The sequence below is a fragment of the Haemaphysalis longicornis genome, unplaced genomic scaffold, assembly GCF_048455015.1.
Source record: "Haemaphysalis longicornis isolate Haplotype H1 unplaced genomic scaffold, Haemaphysalis longicornis Haplotype H1 scaffold_9, whole genome shotgun sequence".
Lineage (NCBI taxonomy): Eukaryota > Metazoa > Arthropoda > Arachnida > Ixodida > Ixodidae > Haemaphysalis > Haemaphysalis longicornis.
Window position 1 is genome coordinate 7,797,084 of NW_027526460.1, and position 21,684 is coordinate 7,818,767.

Below are 21,684 nucleotides of genomic sequence, written 5' to 3' on the forward strand. Positions count from 1 at the left end.
GGGGTAGGAAAAGCGCGTACGCACAGCGCGATAACGTACTCGAAGCCAGCTTCCACGGCCGTCGTGTACAAACCGTAAACGTTTGCTCTCTCTGTCTTTTTTCAATGGTCAAAAACGGGTAAGAGACGATTACGAAACAACGTTTAGCGCAGTTATGTCAAGGACGGCGGAGTAGAGGACGAGCGCTTCGCGAGCCAATTTGCCAAACAACACGTTTTATTAAGGTAGAAGATGGAGACTCCACGTCTGTCCGCCATCTTAGAATCATATTTATGCAGTAAGGCCTTCCGCGCGCACCTCCGAAGCTCCTGCCAACACCTCCTTGCTTTCGCACAACCAAAGAGTGCGTGGGAAAATCCTGCCTGTTCGAAATACGTTAGCATTTAGTGTTTCGGCTGGCGCACTCGTTCTTCGAGTCTATTCTGCGCGTTACTGGCGTACAGCGCTTTCCTGTAAAGCGTGCACCGCCACACTAGGAGTCATGGTGCGGCAGAGCCCACTTTCAACTACGGACCTACAGCGCTTTTTAGTAAAGCGTGCACTGCCGGACTACGAGACATTGGTCAGCCGAGCCCTCTTAAAATAACACTGTTACGAATCGGCGCGAGTCTTTAGGCCGTCGCCCTGTGGCGAGCGGAGTTACGCCGTTCGCAGCGAAGTTCTGTGCTTTGCGGAGAAGTTTTTGGGTTGCGGGGAAACCGGCACAGCGAAAGAACCCTGCGTGTTCCAACAAGCTCCTGCAAGCTCCCGCGGAGCTCGACACCGCGGAAAGCACGATGTACAAGCTTGTGCTTACATTCCAGGCACTCGTATCATGGCTACCTCCCACGGCCCCCCTTCCCCTGGACCCACCGCCTGTGACCGGTCCCCTCCCTCCGCCTGCAACATCGCTCTGGTTTCCTGACGCACACCCGTACCACCACAGCTTCACCAGAAATCCGGTCTTGGCTGATTTAGGTACCTTCACCTGGCAACAGCCCTCACAATCGACTTCATAGATCACGGGACCCCGGCATATCACGTATAACTCACCTGACAACACCGGATTTCTGGGGCTCCACCCCCGGAAAGCACGATGTAAAGCCGCCGATTTTTTTAATAATATCACGGGAGCGTCGACCGGCGGGTGGGTCAGCGCCTTACCACGGTAGAAAGCGGCGAAGCGAGCGAGAATAGAGAGCACAGTTCGCATTTGCCGAATGGTCCCACCAGTGCAACCGTCGTCCGTTGGGGTGTTCCCGAATGTGCGACACAACCCCTTTCCGCTCATTGCCGCGAGCGAGGCGCACGAGAAATCGCTGTACGCACGCGGCAATGAAGATAGCCGGTTGATTACCAGTGGAAAGTGCTTGTTTCGTGATTGTGGCAACATCCTAGCAGACGACGGTTGCACTGGCAGCTTCGTTCTGCGCATGCGAACTTTGCTATTAGGTGCGGAGTACCTTAGGACCGCACAATGTCCGTCCGCGTCCGCGCGCATAGCATTTACAATCGCAAAAAATCTCACACGCACCGGCAGTATTCGAGCCTGTGTCTGGTAGACCAGACTGAGTTAGTGTCAGTCCTCTTACCTACTGGGCTACGACCGTGAGGTAGTACCCGAGAGTCAAACTGCTCACTCCCTCGCCTGTTGCTCCCAGTTATGCTACCTCGACAAGCTGGGCCGTACTCGTAGGCCCCCGTCTTTAACAACATGCACGACGTTAAGCGTTCTCATGTTGTTGTTTTTAATCCGTTGAATGATAAATCTCCCATACACTGAAGCTAATACACTAAGCCGCTACACTTCGACTGGGCCCCGGGCAAGAGCTTCGCAAAACGCAGCGCGCCGGTCACGTTGTGAACGGCGGAGTTGTGGAAGCGGGCTGCGTGCAGCGCATTAGGGCTCCATCGCTATCCAGGCGGCGCCACACGATAAGAGGCCAACCCGCCGCGGTGGCTCAGTGGCTAAGGCGTCAAGCTGCTGAGCACGAGGTCGCGGGTTCGATTCCCGGCCGTGGCGGCCGTGGAGGCGAAAAGCAAAAACACCCGTGTGCGAGATTTCGGCGCACGTTAAAGATCCCCAGGTGGTCAAAATTAATCCGGAGCTTTCCACTACGCCGCCTCATCGCCTGCCTTGCGACGGCGCGTTAAACCCCACAATCAATCAATAAGAAGGCAAACTGGCTGCCGGGTATACTACTTCCGGGTAGTACAAAGCTGCGACGGTCCCGTAGGACCCAATGTTTACAGATGCAAAATGAGCTCGGTACTCCAGATTGTTTTGCGACATGGTCTCCAGCCCATCCCTGGCGCGTCTGATCTCTTCCGGCGATCACCCTGGCATGAGGGAAAAAAAGCTTTGCAGCGCTGAATACGTTTACGGCGTCGAGGTAACTGCTGGGACGGTGACGGCGCTCTGCCACTCGCAGGTTCACCGATGGTCGTATGAAGTGAAATTTGAAGTCAGGGCTTCTTTCGATAAACTAATACACTTGGTGAAAAGGACTTTTCAACTACTGCCGATCAAAAAGAAAAAGTAACGCAATCGGCGACGATCGTGCGTAAAAATCAGCGAGTCCGGTGGACCGCGCAGGCTCGTCTGCTGCGGAGCGCTGCGCGTTTGCGTACCTGGGGCCCTATTCTTGACGCCGTAAATTCAGTGTGAACTGTGAATTTGCCGGAAGATTTTTCTGGTTGGCCTTCAGTTGTAGTCACGCGCTTCCGGTTGACAAAGCGGTTGTGTGTGCTTTCGTCATTTTGACGTTTCATGATAGCCCGAGCTGTAAAGTTTGCCTTATTTCTCTCTACTGAAAGCGCATCATTCTTGGCCGGCAATAAAAAACTAGACGAAATTCAGCGCACATAACAATGTAGGTCTGTTTTTGCTATTCAACAACAATACGGCTTGTAAGTCATGACCTCTCTGAGATTGAATGAGAAGACGTGACGTAATTCAAACAGTTGGCGGGAATGTTTATGTCACACATTGGCAACTTCAGCCTGCGTAAAAGTGGTGTGTTGTTACGTAACAGCTTGCAAATGGAGGCTGCTGCGGCAGTGAAATAGAGCAAAAATTTCGCCGACCTTCCGTGGCGCGAAATCCCCGTGAATTTGCAGCAGGCGCAGTTTCGCATGACGCGCAGTTTAAAACTGCTTTCTAGCGAAAGAAATAATAGTTTTGACTGTTGCCAAGTCAGCGATAACGGATCATATACCGTCCCGTATTTTGTTTTTATGTTTAGAAATAAAATAGCAATTATTTGTTTGGCGTAACAGTAACATAAAAGGGCAGTACAAGCCTCTCCATTACAAAGAACCCAACGCATGGAATTTGTCCACACTCCTCCTAGTAATCTGGTGGGTCACTTGATCAAATTCAAGAGAAAAATAACAAAGAAATCTAACTGTTTTATTCGTTACTGCGCTGATTGCGCTCGAGCTTGGCGAATGAGTGAATCGGCGGCATCGGTATTATACGGCGTAGCCAGGCATTTACACCCCCCCCCCCCTCAACACACCCAACACCCCCCAGAAGGATTGCGACACCCCCCAGAAAAAGATTTCACAACCACAAGCACCTTGTACAGGAATTTATACACCCTTCCCCCAACAGCCTCCCCTCCCCCAGAAGAATTTCGGCACCCCCCCCCCCCCAAAAAAAAAAAAAAAATCGAAATTCTCGATAAACCCCTGCACAGATAAACGCTAATGCTCGCTAGGAGAGTCTAGTTCTCCCAAGAAAATAGATCTTCGAGCACTGTCACTGCTCAGTGCCCCTTCCCTCCCCCTCCCCCCTCCTGCCGCACACACACACCTTTAAGTATTAAAGAAAACCAGCTGTACGAGATCCAGAAAAATGCCACCTTATTGGTGCGAAAAAAAGTATGCCGAGATCCCCTTGCCCTTGCCCCGATTCTCGCGAAAATGCGTTAGGTGCTTACACTTTGCGAACTGCAGCGTAAATGTGTTTTGTATGTGTCTCACCCTGTAATAAATTATGTTCCGAGTGTGCGCCTCTATCTCGATGGACCTTGTGTATGCCGTGGAACTAGCGGGGTGGGAGCGGGAACGTCAAATAACGCCAGCGATCACCGCTTGCGGATGCGCCCTTTTCTCTCCTCGAATAAACTCCCATCCGTGCTCACACCCCGGCTGTGCCCATTACCAAGGCTGTATGTATTATGCCTGCTAGCGCACAAGCCGGCAGCGCAAGTGGCGCAGTGTTTCGGCCGCCCTGGACAAGCGCGGAGCACTGACCTCGTGCATCTGTGCCTGGCCCTTGGTGAAGATGACGATCTTGAGACCCTCGACGACGGCCACCACGGCGACGCCCAGCAGCGGGAGCGTCTGCAGCAGCACGCACAGGGAGCCCACCCAGGGGGACCAGTAGTGGTAGAACAGCGACAGCGACTCCGGGGAGAACATGGCCAGGTGCCCCGACCGCATGAACGCGATCGACAGCATCTGCTCGCGAGGAGGAGGGCAAGGCGATGACGGATGAGTGCAAACAAGTGCAGTCGTCAGGGAAATTTTCTCACGCGGTCGCAATGTAAAAGAGCAGCACTTCTGCGCTCCCCCGCCGTGTTCCTTGACCATGTGCTCTGACCGCGTCCTCCGACGTAGCCAACATGACAGTTTTAGAGGAAGCGCCTCCTCTTAACCGCTACAGTTTGTAACGTTACATCAGGTGCGGACAGAGATGAGTAAAGAAAAAACAAGGGACTTCCTTCTTTCTCCTTGACGTTTTTAACACGAAAGTGTTTTATTCTCGGATACAAAAATGTTTCAATGGCGTCACATCCATCACGGAAGTGACGCCAGTTCAACGAAGCAGGTGGCCTGTAAAGGGTGCACCCCTGCACACAGGGTCTGTTTACGGGGAAGCAACCTTTAGTAATAAAGAGTACGTTATACTGAGGGCTGTTCGTTTTCTGGTTTTATATTTCAACGCGACATTGTTTTATGCCGGGATACACCAAGATTTCACTGACGTCATATCGTCACGGAAATGACGCCAGTACACCTTTGGAGAATCGACCAATCAGCAGGACGTCGCTCGCCAAATCCACCCACAAGACAGCCGCCGACCCGCAAATCATGCTTAGCCACAGTCTTCGCTGTATATTTCACTCTCGTGTTTTACCGATTCCTATGACAGAGGAATGAACCAGTTTTCTACGCGTCTTTTATACCGCACCACCTTCGAAACAGCTGCTAACAACAATACGACATGCCAGGAGACGCTATCGTAGTTGCACTGTCTTCAAGTTACCAAAATTGCGGCTGTTCTTTTTTAACCACAAAATTAGAATTGATGTGCTCAAATTAAGAACCTGTGAATGATGAGTCCACTCACCAAGAAGGCTATAGGTAGCAGTACGTTCCAGTGAAAGGTCAACAGTGTCAGGTAAATGGACTTTGACCCCTCTTTCTGCACGATCATCTTGACTAGCTTGTCAGTTCCAAAAGGTTTACCTGAAACGAAGCCACAGACCAGTCATGGAAGGAATCGAGGATTTTCCCTCCGCATTTAACGCAAAACAAAGCGGCTTACCTTGTATAAATAGCACGACTATGAGCATGATGAAGTACAATGCGACGATCCACCAAAGCGACCCTAGCCACACGTCCAAGAAGAGCATTACATGCAGGGTCGCCTGCGAAAAGGGCGCGGTTTTTTATTTGCGAACGAACAACAGTTTGAGGCGCAAAAAAAAAAAAGTATACTGCAACGATCTGTAGTCCTTGCGTGGTTTTCGCAGGGATGGTACTTACATCGGTGGCGAAGAACAGTCCCAGAAGAAACCCAACTGTGCAGCTACTGAAGGTGACTATCGTCTTCCATTTCGTGAAAAACTTTGGTCGGAGGTAGACGATGGCATCCACGATGCAGTTCCAGATGCAAATCTGCAGTGAAGGAGAAACGAACGGCAAGCTTTAACGGCACAGCACGGCTTGCCTGAGATTCAACAGCGCGTTTTTTTTTCCTTTTTAGCGGCAACAATTTGCTACGGACCTACCTCACACAGGTTTCAGGCCTGGCTTTGGACTGAAGCCAGCGAAGACGCAATAACCGCGAAAACACGTTGCGAGATCTGCCCCTTCTAGAGCGCAGCTGTGAGGGGTGCATTGAGTGAGATCGTGTCAACCAGCCGCTCTATCCCATTATGCGCCTCGGCAGCGCATGAGTGCACATACAGACTATTAGTCGAGAATGATGGGAATGCTGATCACGCGTTTTAATCGCGGCCGTTATTAATGCACCAGGAGTTAAAGAAAAAGCTGACGAGAAACCGCGGTGTAACGTCGTCATATTCATCATCATTACCCCGACTGCTCCTCGTAAGTAGGTCACTGCCAAGGAGTAGTGGGAGTGACGTCGTGAGGATCCGGCCGTGATCGCCCTACGCAATGAACTGCGAAGACGACGGAGACAAAACCCAGCAGTGTGAGAATGGGAAGGAGGCGCAGGATACCGAGAAAAGCAAAACTTTCTAACTGTTGAAGAGAAGCAACCAAAAGTTCCTTCAGAAATGGTTCCGGGACAATTAGTTCGAATATTTGCGTTTTCCTATGTGACCTCTTCTGGTTCCGTGACGAGTTGAAACGGTTGCCAGATGCGTGCGCGGCTGTGTTGAAGGCAGCGTTTCCAGAAAAAAAGATCTGAGCACAATTCGCGTGTGTTGTACGTGTTTTTGTTGTGAAGCCGCATGGTGCCGTACTTTTCGACACGTATCCGCGGAAACCGCCGGAATTACCACCGCGCAAGTTATTCTTGTAATTACTTCGTCTGGCATACGGAGGGGCGGGTGACAAGGCATCATTACCGTGACATTATAACATAGTCGCAGTGCGCAGTTTCGCAATGCCGTCGCAGCATCACACCAGCCTCAATATATTTTCGTACTATCGGTTCGAACAGCCGCCCGCCAGTGTTTCTTTTCTTTCTTATTCGATTTACCCAGATCCACGTCGTCCATCGAAACACACCCCCAAAATGTGCATCTATTAATTAACTTTGATCCTTTTTCACGCTGACTGTTTTTTGTAACACTATAGGCGTATCAGGGACGCGCGAGAGCAGACTCTACAGAAATACATTTCAAGTAATATCTAGCTTCCGCCAGCTGCCCTGAAAGGAACCAACCACGAGCTTTCTACTGAGGCGCCCCATGTTCTGCACTGATTCCGAAATGATGCACTGTTGCCATTTGCGCGCAGCACAGAAAAACAAAACAAAAAAAAGCAAATGGGCCGTTCGGCTGCTTAGTCTTACTGCAAAGCTCCGCAGTGAAGCACGCACAGAACTCTGTGGCGCTTCACGTGGAGCGTCCCGCTTCGGGACATTACACCAAATACGCGTCCTTGACCGTGTCGGTGGCAGAGGAAGAGGCAGGCGCGTACCAGTTGCCCCAGGCCCAGCGAGGCGAGCATGACGAAGAAGCAGATGGGCCAGAAGGGCGAGATGCTCCTGCCTCCCTCGGCCGACAGCGCGGCGGGGAACACTTCGACGGCGAAGCGCGCCACCTGGTAGCCGCTGAGCAGGTTGTGCTTGCGCACACCCTGCAGGAGCACGCCCGCCAGCAGGTTCACGGGCGCCGACTGCGTCATCGGCGGCCACGAGCCGTTCACCGACTGCAGGAACCGCACCGTCGTCTCCTCTTCTGCGGTATTGGCGTGGACAAAAAGAACGACAACGGGACAGCCGGCATCAGCTTTCCTGGCAACTCGCGCAGGGCTTGGCGTAAATAATCAGCTCGACGAGCCAATAAATGGCGATGTTCGATGACCGGTTATTAATTTAGGAATAACTTTCTGGTACCCGAAGCCGAGCTTATGTACAGATTTTCTAAGCATATTCTCTCTCGAAATTTATGCCCACCACCCCCTATCAACGTAATGCATCGCCAATCATGCGCATAGAGAAAGACCTGTTTCGCTGGTTGCAATCGCCATGAATATGTGGTTCTAGATCAGGTACTGAATTAATATAGTATAGACCACGAGGGAACAAAATTTCCGCGGACGAACCACATTTTTCAAGTTGCTTCAGTAAAATCAAAGTTGATCCTACAAGTTACCTCCTTGATAGTTATAACACTTCCTCATAAGAAACGTTTTCTAACTTAAACAGACCAACACCGCACTTAAGCCCTAATTTAAGCTTGCCCTGACTGAGACTTTTTGAAACGGAGTACATGCTAACTAAGTTCTCGCAAAGTCAGCACGTGTGTAATAGGACGTTCGAATACGTAAATTGTCTTCAAATATAGGTATTGTACAAAAATAACATGTACTCAATGTATAAGGGATCCTTATTCACGGTTATTATGCCCGAGCTCTACAGACCGGGAGTGTTACATGCTGTCGTGACAGTGTGAATAATAACGTAAATAATAGCTTTCCACTACAATAAATCTTAGCTTACTCCTCGTTTACCTGATTTACATTACTGTTTACCCAACAAGTGAAATCTCTACGAATTCTTTAAAATTCGCTCTTGTTTTTACGCTATTGCTGACGGTAATCTTGCAGAGCTCCAAGCTACCAGTCTGCAATTTATGGATGTAAATCCTAAAACAATAAATTCGCACTCAATAGAGGTCAGGAACATCCTCTTAAACGTATTGGCCACCTAGCCCCAGAATAACGCTTCTTATTAATCTGGCCTCTAATATTTGACGGGAGCCTTCGTTACCCCAAGCTGGCTTCGCCGCACTAAGATGCTTACTGCGGTGAAGCCTACCCTTCACTTGAGAAGTCGACAGGGGATTGAGGTGATAACAGTAAAGGGGGGTCTTGCGGTACAAAAACGCAGTGGCGGGGAAAAAGATAACGAAGATAACAGCTGGAAGATATGTCAACACGTTCACTTTACGGTTTTTTTTATTGGCCTGTTTTTTTTTGTTTTTTTTTCATCACCCAGTTTAGTAACCGCTCTTACTCGATAGTGTGGCGTAATAAAAAAAATCGGGGCTAATTTCCATTTTGACAGAATTAGTGAGCACACAGAACACGGTGACATGTGAGTGGTGTATTAATCATGCATCGCTTTCCTTCGTAGAGACAGGAACCAAGGTCGCGCTCCTCAGACATTGAGATCCGGTCATGAGATGCAGGATCTAACGTTTATGATGACGATGAATGACAACATGTCGTTCCACTGAGACCACTAAATGGCTAAAGGCAAGCACGCATCATCTTCCGGAGCAAAACAGAGACGCGAAGGCGGCGCAACGGAGGGAGGAGGAGAGGCGCTCACCGAAGGACGAGCTGACTAGAACCATCCCGTGCGCCTGCAGGAGGTGGGCCACGCTGGCGAAGAGCATCGCGACCAGCACGAGCACGGTGCCCACCAGCACCGCCACGCATATCATGTTCCTGGGAAGAAAGAGCGAGAATGAACGAAGGGCGCCGTCATGTTGAGGGAAAGAGCAGAGCACACGGTAGTCATGCCCACGACGCATGCGCGCTACTGACTGCTGCTCTTCCGAATTGTGACTCTCGCAGCTCCGCTTCCATTCCGCGTAGCGACTTTCTCTGTCGCCAGACGATTAGCGAGAATGCTCGGAGCGAATGCTCACATCGACACGGCAATGTCGCCCCGTAATACATGTGGTTAATTAAAGCATATTACGCATAATTTCCATGAGTTATTTTTTTTAAAGCTGGAATAAAAAATTACCAGATCACTTGTATATCAAAACATTACGAGTAGTTCTTTTTTTCTCGGTAATATAGCCTTCAGAACCGGGAAATACAGCTCAGAAGCTGCTTTTTTTTTTTTTTTTTGGGGGGGGGGGGGGGGGGGAGAGAAGTTCATGAGAAATTGCGAGTAGGTAACAGAATAAAGTGCGAGATGAAAAAGCGAAAGCGTGTGTGCTTGCCTTGTTACGTTGCTTGAAAACTTGTTGTGACTATTGACGTGCAGCGCCAGGGCTCCGAAAACGCCCCACGTTAAGAAGACTTCGCGCGCTGCAACAACCCAGGACTGAAAGGAAGAGAGCGATAGAGAAAGGGGGGGGGGACGGAAAATTAAAACACACTCACTCATTCTTCACCTGCTTTGTGATCTCATTTGCTCTCATTTCACTTTGTTCAATTCATTCTTTATAAACGATTTACCGAATTGTGTCACGGTTCCAATCAGGTTGTTTGCCGACGACTGTGTTGTCTATAGCAGAATTGAGACACTACGTGACCAAGTTAACTTGAACGACAACCTTCGAAAAATTAGTAATTGGTGCAAAGAATGGCAAATTACTTTAAACGCTGAAAAAACGGTGTTTATGTCAGTCACAAGGAAGAGAACACCGCTAGAATATAACTACCAGATTGACGATACTAGGCTTCAGCGCGTACAGAAATATAAATATCTGGGGGTATTGTTTACACCCGATCTCCGATGGAATACGCACATTGACTACGTGTGCTCCAAGGCTACTAAAGCATTGTACAGCCTTAGGCGTAACCTTTATGGCGCCCCTCCTGATATCAAGTGCCTAGCTTATAAGACCTTAGTCAGGCCAATTATTGAATACTCTAAAATTGTATGGGACCCCTACACACAGTCCAACTGCAATAAAATAGAAAAGATACAGCGACTTGCAGCGAGGTTTATCTTTAATAAGTATCGTCGGCATTATTCCCCCACTGAGCTTTGTAGAACAGCGAACCTTGAAAGTCTGGAAATCAGGTCAAAAATTGAGAGACTAAAATTTCTCTTCCAGCTAATTCACAATCATTTCAAACTACACCATTCAGATTTCTTCCAGGTTAATACACAAGAACACTCCAGGCATCGTCATAGCATGTACATCCCACCCCTAGCCCCGCATAACGACTGCTTTAAGTTCAGCTTTTTCCCACGTGTAATCGAAGAATGGAATATGCTGCCTGAGGCCACAATCAGATGCTCTTCGCTTGCGTCATTTGAAGGTAATCTGAAACGGTTTTTTCTGTGAATAATACTGTGGCTGAATGTCATTCTTTTTTTTATGTTTTATGTCTGAGTGCTTTTTGTTACTAGCATGATAACGCCCATGCTTGTTTTATTGGTGCCGCCTTCCAGGCGTCGCAAAGCGTTGTCTGAAAGCGTTGAGTCATTGTTCAGCTCTGACCGCGTGTATTCCTTTCCGTGAGTGTTCCATTTTTATGTATAATTTGAGCTGTTGCTCCTACAGCCCCGAGAAATATTGTTTCAACTTGATAACCTGCTTTCGAGTGAAACTTTTTGTCCTTCCACCCTGTAACGGCCCACTTCTGGGCTAACAGTATTAATAAATTAATGAAATGAATGAATTCTGTGAAATAATAACATAACCTTGAAGCAGCACCTATTCTGGTGTTATCATATGATCTGCACAAAGCCAAGCTATACTTGTTAAGACATGAAGCATGTGCTATATCATCGATCTTCATTAGGGGGATGGATAGTGAATGTAGATGTCCAAATGCGTCTGCGGCTAGCTTCGCTGCATTTTGAGAAACCAACTCAAAATTTAGGAGGGCATGTACAATAAATATCTACTAACCGTATGCAAAATTTCATGAAGAAATAATTGCTTTTTGTGTGTTAAATGCCTCAGGCTTTCTTCTCAACCAGAATAATCATGGCGGCAATAACCGTTGATCTTTTTAAAATATTTACATAGCACAATCACAAGCTTTAATCATTTTCAACAGAAAAAAGTGTGAGTAAAGAAGTAATTTTGGTGAGGACATGCTTATATTTGGTTCAGAATGTGTGTATAGCATTAATAAACAACTCAAAAAATGGTTTCGCACACTCAAATAGTTGCCGAAAAATGTTCTGTTTCTCAGAGGAAATGGTGTTTTCAGAAATTCCACTTCAAAAGTTTTCGTTTCATTTTTTTAAATTGGCGCTCCTTGCGCGGGTTCTGAAAAAAGCGAGGCGATGATACTAGAACAGCGAACTTCAGGCGTGAAAAATAGCTCTAATATGTCGAAAAAGCAACCAATTACGAGAGCGCAAACAGGATTATAGACGACCGACCTGGCGTCAACAAACATTTGCAATGCATGCGCAATACTATTTCAAACAGCGCAGCACCATTGCGGTATATACGGCACTACAGAAAAAACTTAGTAGTAATGCGCTATATTTGTAAGTAATTATAAAAATAAACGTTATTATGTGTTTTTAAAGCAACCAAATAACAATTTAAATACCACTGTGCGTCACACGGAACTTGCAGTGACTAGGCGGGGCCATTTTTAAATTACTTCTGGTGGCATCTGAGAATGCCACTTCGTGGGGACGCACTCAAAGAATGTTTTGGCACCATATAAGAAATATTTTGGCACCAAAATAAGAACGTCACATTTTTTGTCGATTTTGCCCTTCATCCCCACCTAAGAAATAAAGCTAACTCACAGGTACTTTTAAAAGAAATCGCCGTATGTTATTCATCAAAAAAGGCTTGGTTACAATGGTTATTATTCACAAGACCTAAGCTAAAGCTTTAAAAAAGCACACCACACAGCAAAGCTTGCAAACTCGGTGATTAACGCTTCTGTACCTCTGGCAATGAGCTCGAGCAGAGGGGACGTGGAGTACTTAAGTAAAAGACACGCGGAAAAAGTGAGCTGCGAGATTTTCTGAAAAATGTGCGTTTTATGAGGCTGTGTGCTAGCTTATTTTGAATGGAGCTGCGGCAGGGAGGCAAAGCAACAATTCGATCCCCCACTCGGATTCGCATCGTCTTTACAAACGTTCACGAGTCGCGACATAGCAAGACGTTGACCTTTGTTAGCAGATTAGAGCTTAAAAAAGAATAATTTACAGTTCAAAAAACAAACCCCCTTTCTAAGAGAAAGATGGTTAAATTTCGAAGCTTTGTCCCTTGCAACCTGAATCAAAGTCTAAGATCTACACTGCTTCGATCACGCACTCGGATAGACGTTGCCTTCGTAAAACGAGGGACTAAAAATTAACACCTGAGTAAAAACTCGTCCCAGTATCACAGTTTTCAACCCGGCTTGTCAGTGGAAAGTGCGGTACTCCCCGAGCATCGAGAAAATGTTTATAGCCTTGCTCGGTTTTCAGGACATCTACGTATTGACTATGCCCTAGTAAACAATATAGCTCACCCTAGATATTAAGTAGGCGTTTATTTTTCCCACTGCACCGTTGGGGGAAGTCATCGTTTTCCTTGCGGCACAATCTCTCGCGCCAGAAACGCCCCACGTGTCACAGCCTTTGCGCTCAGTCGGAATCATATTCGCATGTAGCAAGCGGGCCACCCATTCGGCGCGGCTGTTGCCAACGGTCGGAGGTGGCTCGCCTCAGCTGTGCGTCTACCTGTTCTGTACGTCCCGTTGTTCTCCTTGTGAGCACGCATCACGATTGCGGAATGTAACGTCGATAGTGCCACAAATCGCACCGGCCCACCCAGCGGAGTTCCACTTGCACCGCCGATCCGCTTGCACGCTCAATCCAAGCGTGTCGGCTCGGAACACGTTCCCTGCCGTGTGCGCGGCGGCGGGGCGTTGCAACCTCCTCCGATTTGCCCCAACGGAATGCAACGATGTTGCGTGCGCAACGCAACTGTTGTGCGGCGCTGCGTCGAAATATGGCCGCTCCAGCTCGCAGTCGTTGTGATTCGCACGGAAGCCATGCAAGGCTATACGCGCTTGGCAGCGAGCGGGGTTTTTTTTTTTCCTGCCTTTTTTTTGTTTCGCTATCAGGGCGCCCTTCTCAGCGGGGTCACCCTCTGTGGTGGCTCAATGCTGCGCGCATGTGGACGGGTTAAGGCTAGTGCGTGGCACCATTTGCTCGCACGTGCTCGCGGTTCGGCAGTGTCGACGCAATCAGCAGCAAAGCATTGATCTCGTCAGTCCATTACATGTGCTTTTTTTCCCCTCAAGTTTCCCTTCCAGATGAACAGAAACTTGCCCACTTGAAACGCCGAATCCCTCCTATGAAGAGTTACTTGCCTGCATGGAGCGCCGACATGAGCCCCAATATTTCTTGTTCAGCTTGAAGGGCTTTCAGAGCGACATTTTAGACGGTGTCTTTCACTTCTAAGCACGCGCACGTCGCCGTTTGCACGGGTTGAGAGTGGACGAAAAGGGGGGGGGGGGCGGGGGGGGGGGGGGGGGGGAGTGCACGCGTAGCTATAGGTTTCATGGCCGTACTAATGACATGTCCATTCGGCTGGCGGGAGGTTGAAACGTGGACGTCAAACGGCCCACTGCGACCTATCCGGTGTCCCCAGTGGACGAGCGGAGTGGGTTGGTGTGTCACACAGACAGCAAGATGCCTACGTCTCGAGATGGAAAGAGACACCTCCGTGTTGGTCCGCTAGCACAAAGCTCAGGTCGTTCCAAGTTTCATTCAGGATATTGACTAGCAAGTACGCGCAGTCGTAAATTATAAACCAACGTGTCGGTGTCGTGCACTCGAGGACTGCGTCCAGCTTCGCAGGTCATCCTGCTTCCCAAAGTGGAAAGGCACTATTATTTTTTTTTTTTAGTTTCATGGCATACTGACTGCCGTTCTCGCTGGGTTTTTTTTTTGTTTTGTTTTGTTTTGTTTTGGTCTTCACCGACAAGTACGCCACACGACTTCCGGGTCGAAGCCACGTGGATTGATATCAGTAAAGCCTCGTTAAAACGACAGCGCTTTAATCGAATTCTAATTTTATCCAAAGGGTTTCATGATTCGCACTGCTTTACATAGGGAGTAACTCATTGCCGCTATTTGCGAAGTAGCGGTTATAAGGAAGTGAAAGTCCAGTTCCGAGGACTTGTTTATGACGAGGGTTCCCGACGTACTCCTCTGTAGTAGAAGCAGTGTTTCGTGAAGATATACGAAAGCAGGGAGTTATAACCTGCCAAACCTTTCGAGTAAATAAAAAGGTGTTTGTTGTTTTTATTGTCCCCTTGAGGAATTAGCGAAGGCCCTTGGGGTGCGCCTCTTTTGTTAGCTCTTCTCGACGGAATACGCAACAAGCCCATTCACCCCTCTCTGCAGATGCTCATCACCGGGAAGTCCCGCTCTCAGTTTTAACGAGGTAAAGAATGTGGAGTATACAGTCGAAGTGACCAATATAAACAGGGTCAGAAATACCCGGTTTCGCTGGAAAAAATGTGCAACAACGCTGTCAACATTTCGGAGCAGTCTTGATCTAAAATACATAAAGCAATGCCATTTCTTTTAGGGATGGGTAGAAAAAGTACGGTAGTAGAGAATGAAAGGCGAAAAATGAGCTTTGGCCAGTACAATGTCTAATCGCATACTCAAAAAAAAAAAAAGAATCCTCGGCCGTCTCCGCTAACGTGAAATACGAGGAGGGGAAGCATGCAGTGTATAAGTGTATTCTTTGCGCCTTGGAGTTTATGCCCACGGAGACGAAATCGTTGGGGGGTAGAGGTATACGGTTTTGCTGTAACAGTATCGCGTCTTTGAAGCGAGTTAGGAAACGAGTGTCCTGGTGTGTTCTTTTTGTGCACGTTACGTTCTAGCGCGAGGCGTTGGAAAACGAGTGCCCCGGTGTTTTAGTACCGTGACTACATGAGACTAGATACGACGACGACGACGACAGGAGACGCTGACAGCCCGAGTCGCTAAGGGGCTTCTCCCCTCGTAGAATGCGGCCGTTTTTAGTGTCCTTTAACTCTGAATCGTGGCAGAAAACTACTTAGGTCAGCTTCTCCCTAGAGCAAAAAGCCCTTGCTGAAGCGCCTACTCAGGTCAGCTTCTTCCTAGAGCAACAAGACCTTGCAGAAGCGCCGCAGCTAGCGGCCAGCTTCACCGCGTAACTCATGAGCTCTGCGTGATGGTATCTTTTGTTAACATGACATGTACAGCCACGATCAAAAGTTTAAGGACCAGGAAAATGGTAATTTCAGGTTATTTCTCTTCCGGTAGCAGTCGGACAAACTGCCGTGTGCATGTGAGATGTCGTATAGTTACGGGAGTAATGAAAAACACGGCGCACAGTACCCTGGTCTGCCGCGCGGCAGAGAAATAACCCAAAATTGCTGCTTTCGTGGTCCGTAATCTTTTGCTGTTGGGTGTACCATCGGCCCGTGTCAGAAGAGATCTTTAAACATCGTCGAAATCATCATCATCATCATCATCATCATCATCATTTTAATGCAAGGTGTGCGTTGTAAAATTCCCTGCCCCCTTTCCACTGGGAACGGCTCCCGGCGAGAGGAGAGAGGCGTGCTCACGTTGGTGTCGGAGAGCACGCCCTTCCAGTCTGCCCTGAAGAGGCTGGTGATTCCGCCTCCCCACTGCTCCGTCATGCGGATCGTGATGAACACCAGCAGGCACATGGACAGGATGCCCAGGATGGCCAGGATCTGGCGGGAACAGACGAGGAGGAGAAGCAAACGAGCGCGCTCAGTACGACGACGTCCCCCGTAACCGCGCCAGCAGCGGGAAAAGCCACCCGCTAAATTAAACGAGGAAAACAGAAACAAACAGGGCGGCCCCAAACCGCGGTACCACTTGAAGGCCCAGAAAGGTTACTCTCGCGTCGTCAGGTAGGTGAGGCTTGAGTAGCGCTTGACGTGCGTACCTTGCCGAAGGACTTGAGGCCTCGGCTAAGTGCTATGAACACGAGCAGCCAGATTATGCCCAAGTTGAAGGCCAACTCGAACTTGAGGTCCCCGAGGCCAGAGACCTGCGAAGCCGCCCTGCGGTCCAGAATGCGGCCACTGCGCCAAAGACGGGAAGGAGAAAGTCAAACGCTGCTGCCACAGGCCGAAAGGCGTGCATACGTATTTGCTAGCTCGGTTAGAAAAACACACTTTTATGTTTAAGATCACACGTGATAGGAGTTTAGAAGTGTCGAAAACGGTACCCGAGTGTCATGCCAGCAACTGTATATATATATGGCGTCCCGACGTTACTTACTGAAAATAAGAAGCGGTGGTCCAGCCTAGGAATTCCGGAGACGAAGCGTTATTCTTGTAGCATCCTGCAACAGAGGAAGACCGGCCCCAGTTAACGATGGAGTTACAGCTCGTCTCAGTGACGAAATCACGAAGTATGTACTAGCAAATAATAGTCACGCTCAAGTTTTTGTCCCCTTCTTACGGTGCTGAACATAACCCCGGATGACTTAACGCGCGCAGTGCTGCTTCTACAACTACGGTAATACTGCCGGAGATGCGCGCATACTTATGTAGTTATAAAGTATTCTATCAGTTTCACAAACTTACGGGCATTCTGGTAGTCTAAACTGGATCACACAGTCACCTGGTCGCCTGAGCCTTGCGCAACCTTTCGTTGATTATACGCACTTCCGCCTCGCCCGCATTCGGTAACGTTGGTTTGGACGCAGTCACGCTTCTATCGATCCTGCCCACGAGTTTAGCGCAGTCTCCGCTAGCTACTTCCTCGACCGCACCTCTTCATCGTGGCCCTTCTCGCCCCTCACATTTCCACTTTCCGCTCAAGCTGCTTCGCCCCGCCCGAAAGAAGCCACTAGTGCGAGCACGCTGTGCGGCCGCGACTGGCAGCCCGCGTACCGTCACTACGGCTACCACACGGTCTCCTGGAATGAGCGACCACTCGCACATCACGAAGCCCAAATTACTAAAGGTTTTTAACAAGGACAACAACAACTATCACCCTCACGTTGAGCGCCAATGTCAGCGGCCAACAATTTAGCGATGTCGTCAGCGTGGAAAAATGAACGATAAGTGCGGGGCACCAAGCTGTCCTTGTTTAGCTAGTTACTCAGTCTGTTGCGGTAAAAATAAAAAATATATATAAACTTTGGGAGCCGTCCTTGTCCCGAGTTTGCAAATTTCCTGATAATAGTTTCCCCACTGGTGGAAAAAAAAACTGTGGTTGATTTCTCTGTCATAGCAATCAGTCAAACACAACAGTGAAATGTGCAGCGAAATCTGCAGCTGAGCATGATTTGCGGGTCGGCGGCTGTCTTGTGGGTGTGCTTGGCGAGCGACGTCCTGCTGGCGGGTCGCTTCGGCAGAGGTGTACTGGCGTCATTTCCGTGACGGATATGACGCCAGTGAAATCGTGGGGTATCGCGGAATAAAACACTTTCGTGTTAAAATATAAAACCCGAAAACGAACAACCCTAAGCATAACGTACTGATGATGATGATGATGATGATTGCTATTGGTTTCCCCTTTGAAGCGGGGTGATGACATGTCATCTTACCAAAAAGGACTAATATAACCATGTTTTACACACTCTTGGTTTAATACTAGCGCTGCTTAGGGCAGGCACTAAAGCTTATTAGGCCCGAAATACTTTCTTTTCCCTGTTACAGGTGGTAACTGTCCTAGGCAATATTCCCCTCTCTGCTTTTCGTCCACCAGCATTCCAATCTTCTTTTCGTCCCCTCGACAGCCTTGAAGTTAACTTCCTCTCTGATACCCTTAAATCCTAGGGCTTCTGAAAGCCCAATATTCCCTTCATGTAGATTTGGATGGATACCCTCACATTCTAAAACTATGTGCCGCATAGTTTCTGTTTCTTTTCCGCAGACCACACATACCCCATCATTTTGTGGATACTTCCCGACAAAACTCTTAGTTCGCAGGCAACCTGCTCTTGCCTCAAAAAGCAAAGCACTGCCCTGGGAATTATCGTAGAAATTTTCCTTTCTGATGTTCATCTTCTCAGCCCTGTACATCTCTAACGACGTTTTAGCTTGCATTTTTTCCCTCCATTTATTCGTTTCAACCTTCCTTGCCTCTTTTTTGGTTACCTTGGCTGTTTTGGATTCTCCACTGTTCTTTCCGTATTTCATCGTTAGCCTTCTAGTCTTTCTTAACCACTGCGTGTTCATGCTTTTCAAGTATAGGTACCTAAAAACCTTAGCTGCCCACCTTCGTTTATCCATTGCCCTCAACCTCATCTCAAAGCATATTTTACTCTGAGCTTCACTAACTTCAAACGACGCCCAGCCCATATCTCCCTGAACTGCTTCGTTGGTTGTTTTTCCATGCGCGCCTAAGGCCAAACGTACTATTTAGTACTAAAGGTTGCTTCCCCGCAAGAAGACCCTATGTGCAGGGGTGCACAGCTTGCTTCGTTGTACAGGCGTCATTTCCGTGATGGATATGACGTCAGTGAAATCTTCGTGTATCCGGGAATAAAACACTTTCGTGTTAAAAAAGAATTGTGGAGTGCTATTGTATGATGTCCGATTCGCAGCGCCAGCTTTAATAACGTCCCGACAGGAGGAGTCCAGCCGGGGCGTTGTGTTTCTCACCTCCGGAGGCGAAACGGGCCTGACAGATGGACCACCGGTAGGCGTCCCTGGCCTTGATGAAGGAGTCGCGAAAGTAGAAGAACAGCCACGATACCGGAACGGCGAAGTAAACGCCGCACACCAGGTACACCATCACAAGCGCCACGCCCACGCCTACAGAGAGAGAGAAAGAGCGGGCGAGTGAGCTCTCGGGTGAACTATAAACACGGACCCTTTTTTGTCTTGAGGAGGCTGCAGTTACACACTAATTACCAGACTAACGTTTGGAATGCTCAGGCCATGTCCTTAGTTCTTTCGGCCGATTTGTGTGCATTTTTCATCAAAGACAAGTCCTTTCGGAAGTGTAGCTGTCTCCCCGCACCGTCCACCCTGCCGAATTTCTGGTCGGCACTAGGGGGTGGATGTTGCGGAGTCATGCCGATGTTTGAGTCACCAAGGCCGAAAGCAAATGTACTCAATGAAGATACTGATTACCTTTGAAGGCAGGCGAGATGTACCACATGTCCAGGATGCCGCTTCCCAGGTATTGTCCCAGGGACATTTGCAGATACAGAAACGGCACGCCGAACACGGACGACAGCACCAAGAACTGGAGAATGAAGCACGCTGATGGGGCAGGGAGGGACGAGAATAAGGAAGGTGTTAACGAAGGCCCTCGAGAACTGCCAAGGAGTTGAGCACGAGATCGGGAAGCCGTTATGAGCCGAATGAATCTCTTATGTTCCATGCTGCTGCAGTATAACATGTTCGCAAACCAGCGCTGCTTTTTCTTCTTTTCGTATCCTCACAAAGGGCCTCCTCTGTACATTTTCTTTTACTTTTATTGTTTTTAATAATTTGTCACTTCTATCAGTGAAAATAAAGCCAGCACGTGGGCTTGCTAACATTCTTTAACGTCACAGTAAATAAACAAGTCCACTCATCCTACTAAACTTGACGCGGTCGACTTTCGGGAACGGTAGTTCCTCCAAAAAACCCACGGAATCCGTCAACTTCGTTGCTGCACAACATTAGGCCATTTGATTATTCATGTTCGTTAATTTCTATTATAAGAAACGCGATAAAATGCAACAAAGAAACAACAACAAACAAACAGGCAAAATATTGCGGCATGACTTTGCTTAGTCCCTGGACGTACCTTTATAAATATGCACCAGAAGAGAGAACCTGGTGACTGTGAAGAGGCCGAAGACGCTGAAGAATGTGGCGAACACAGAGAAGAGGTCGTGCGACCAGAGCCCATGCGCGGCACGCCGGGTCTCGTCGTCCGTGGGGGAGGCGGCCGCGCTGCCAGCGTCGACGCTGGCCGCCGCTTCCTCCCGGGACCTGGTCGCCCCAGGAGACGCCGCCCCTTGGACGCTGCAAGGCACAAGGTCGCGTCCAGGTTTACTCACTGCACAAAACTTCCAGGCAACGCCGCCAGACAAAAGCGTTTCAATTCCGTGACCTGCAACTAGCCGGGGCCGACGCGAATCCGGGAACCAGGGGCCTGCGAACCAAAATCTCGAGCTGTTCTTCGTAGATATGGCGCGTTACATAGACCATTATGTAAGGTTGGTAGACCAAGGCAGGCACAGCTTCTTTCGCAAGCCGGTGGCTAGGACATGTCTATCTCCGAAGACTGCTTTACTTGACCGAGCTGATTCCTATCACGATGCGGAATCCGCGGAGTTGCCGCGCGAAGGAATATACACGCTACGGGCAATGCGACTTGCCACCAGACGGTATCGTACAAAGGAAGAAAACACGGCATCTCGCGATTCCGTGTTGAGTCCGCGAAACGCGGAAATAGGAGGCGATGGGGAAAGGGCACGGGCAAGACGCAAGGTCGAGACTGCCTTTCTCAGCACCGTGCGCCGCTAAACCACCGAGAGGCGGGAAATGGCCCGCACTGTTGACAAAGACGAGGAGGTCAGCCAGAGATTTGGCACCCTTGTGAGGGAAGAAAAAAACCGGCTGTAAAGATAGCGGGTGCGTAAGGTGGCGATTTGCTGCGCTCCAGCCAGCGGCAGCCGTCGTGCCACCTTCCGCAAAACCCGTCTTTCTTTTTTTCTGGCAGGGAAATTAGTATAAGAATTACAGCGTGTGCCGAAAACATGCGACCGTTATTACAGACCTGATGTCACGTCACCACCCAGACTCCTGCCGCCACAAAAAATAGGCATTGTTGAGTTTAGAGGGAGTCTTCATAACTGCGACGCGCCGTCCGCTGAGCAAATGTGTTGTTGCTACCACAGGAATATGCACCACCCGTGGTGTGGCTGGTGATTAGGTATTTCAACGACAACCACATCTAAATTTAAAATGCGTTATACAGGGTGTTTCAGCGAACACTTTCAGAAATTCTTAAAAATAGGCCCTTCGAGAAAAAAAGAAAAAAACTCTTCGGAAGGAAATTGCTAGCTGCGGCGGACGCCAGGAAGTACCAAGGGCGTGCAAATTAGTTAGCTGGTTAATTAAACTTCAGTAATGAAC

At 48.8% G+C, this 21,684-nt stretch overlaps 1 protein-coding gene across 4 annotated transcripts in view; it reads right to left on the reverse strand.

The window, feature by feature from the left end:
- Bdg (sodium-dependent transporter bedraggled) overlaps positions 1 to 21,684 on the reverse strand; it is a 210,753-nt gene that overhangs the window by 6,495 nt on the left and 182,574 nt on the right. For all 4 annotated transcript variants that reach the window (XM_077682554.1, XM_077682552.1, XM_077682551.1 and 1 more), the window contains 13 exons: positions 20,348 to 20,568; positions 19,684 to 19,815; positions 19,210 to 19,362; positions 16,874 to 16,937; positions 16,536 to 16,674; positions 16,186 to 16,317; positions 9,870 to 9,973; positions 9,245 to 9,363; positions 7,387 to 7,646; positions 5,758 to 5,889; positions 5,537 to 5,639; positions 5,339 to 5,457; positions 4,240 to 4,446 (listed from right to left, as the gene is read on the reverse strand). In XM_077682554.1, coding sequence (XP_077538680.1) covers positions 4,240 to 4,446; positions 5,339 to 5,457; positions 5,537 to 5,639; positions 5,758 to 5,889; positions 7,387 to 7,646; positions 9,245 to 9,363; positions 9,870 to 9,973; positions 16,186 to 16,317; positions 16,536 to 16,674; positions 16,874 to 16,937; positions 19,210 to 19,362; positions 19,684 to 19,815; positions 20,348 to 20,568 — 1,885 coding nt within the window. The remainder of the gene's footprint in view (positions 1 to 4,239; positions 4,447 to 5,338; positions 5,458 to 5,536; positions 5,640 to 5,757; positions 5,890 to 7,386; positions 7,647 to 9,244; positions 9,364 to 9,869; positions 9,974 to 16,185; positions 16,318 to 16,535; positions 16,675 to 16,873; positions 16,938 to 19,209; positions 19,363 to 19,683; positions 19,816 to 20,347; positions 20,569 to 21,684) is intronic.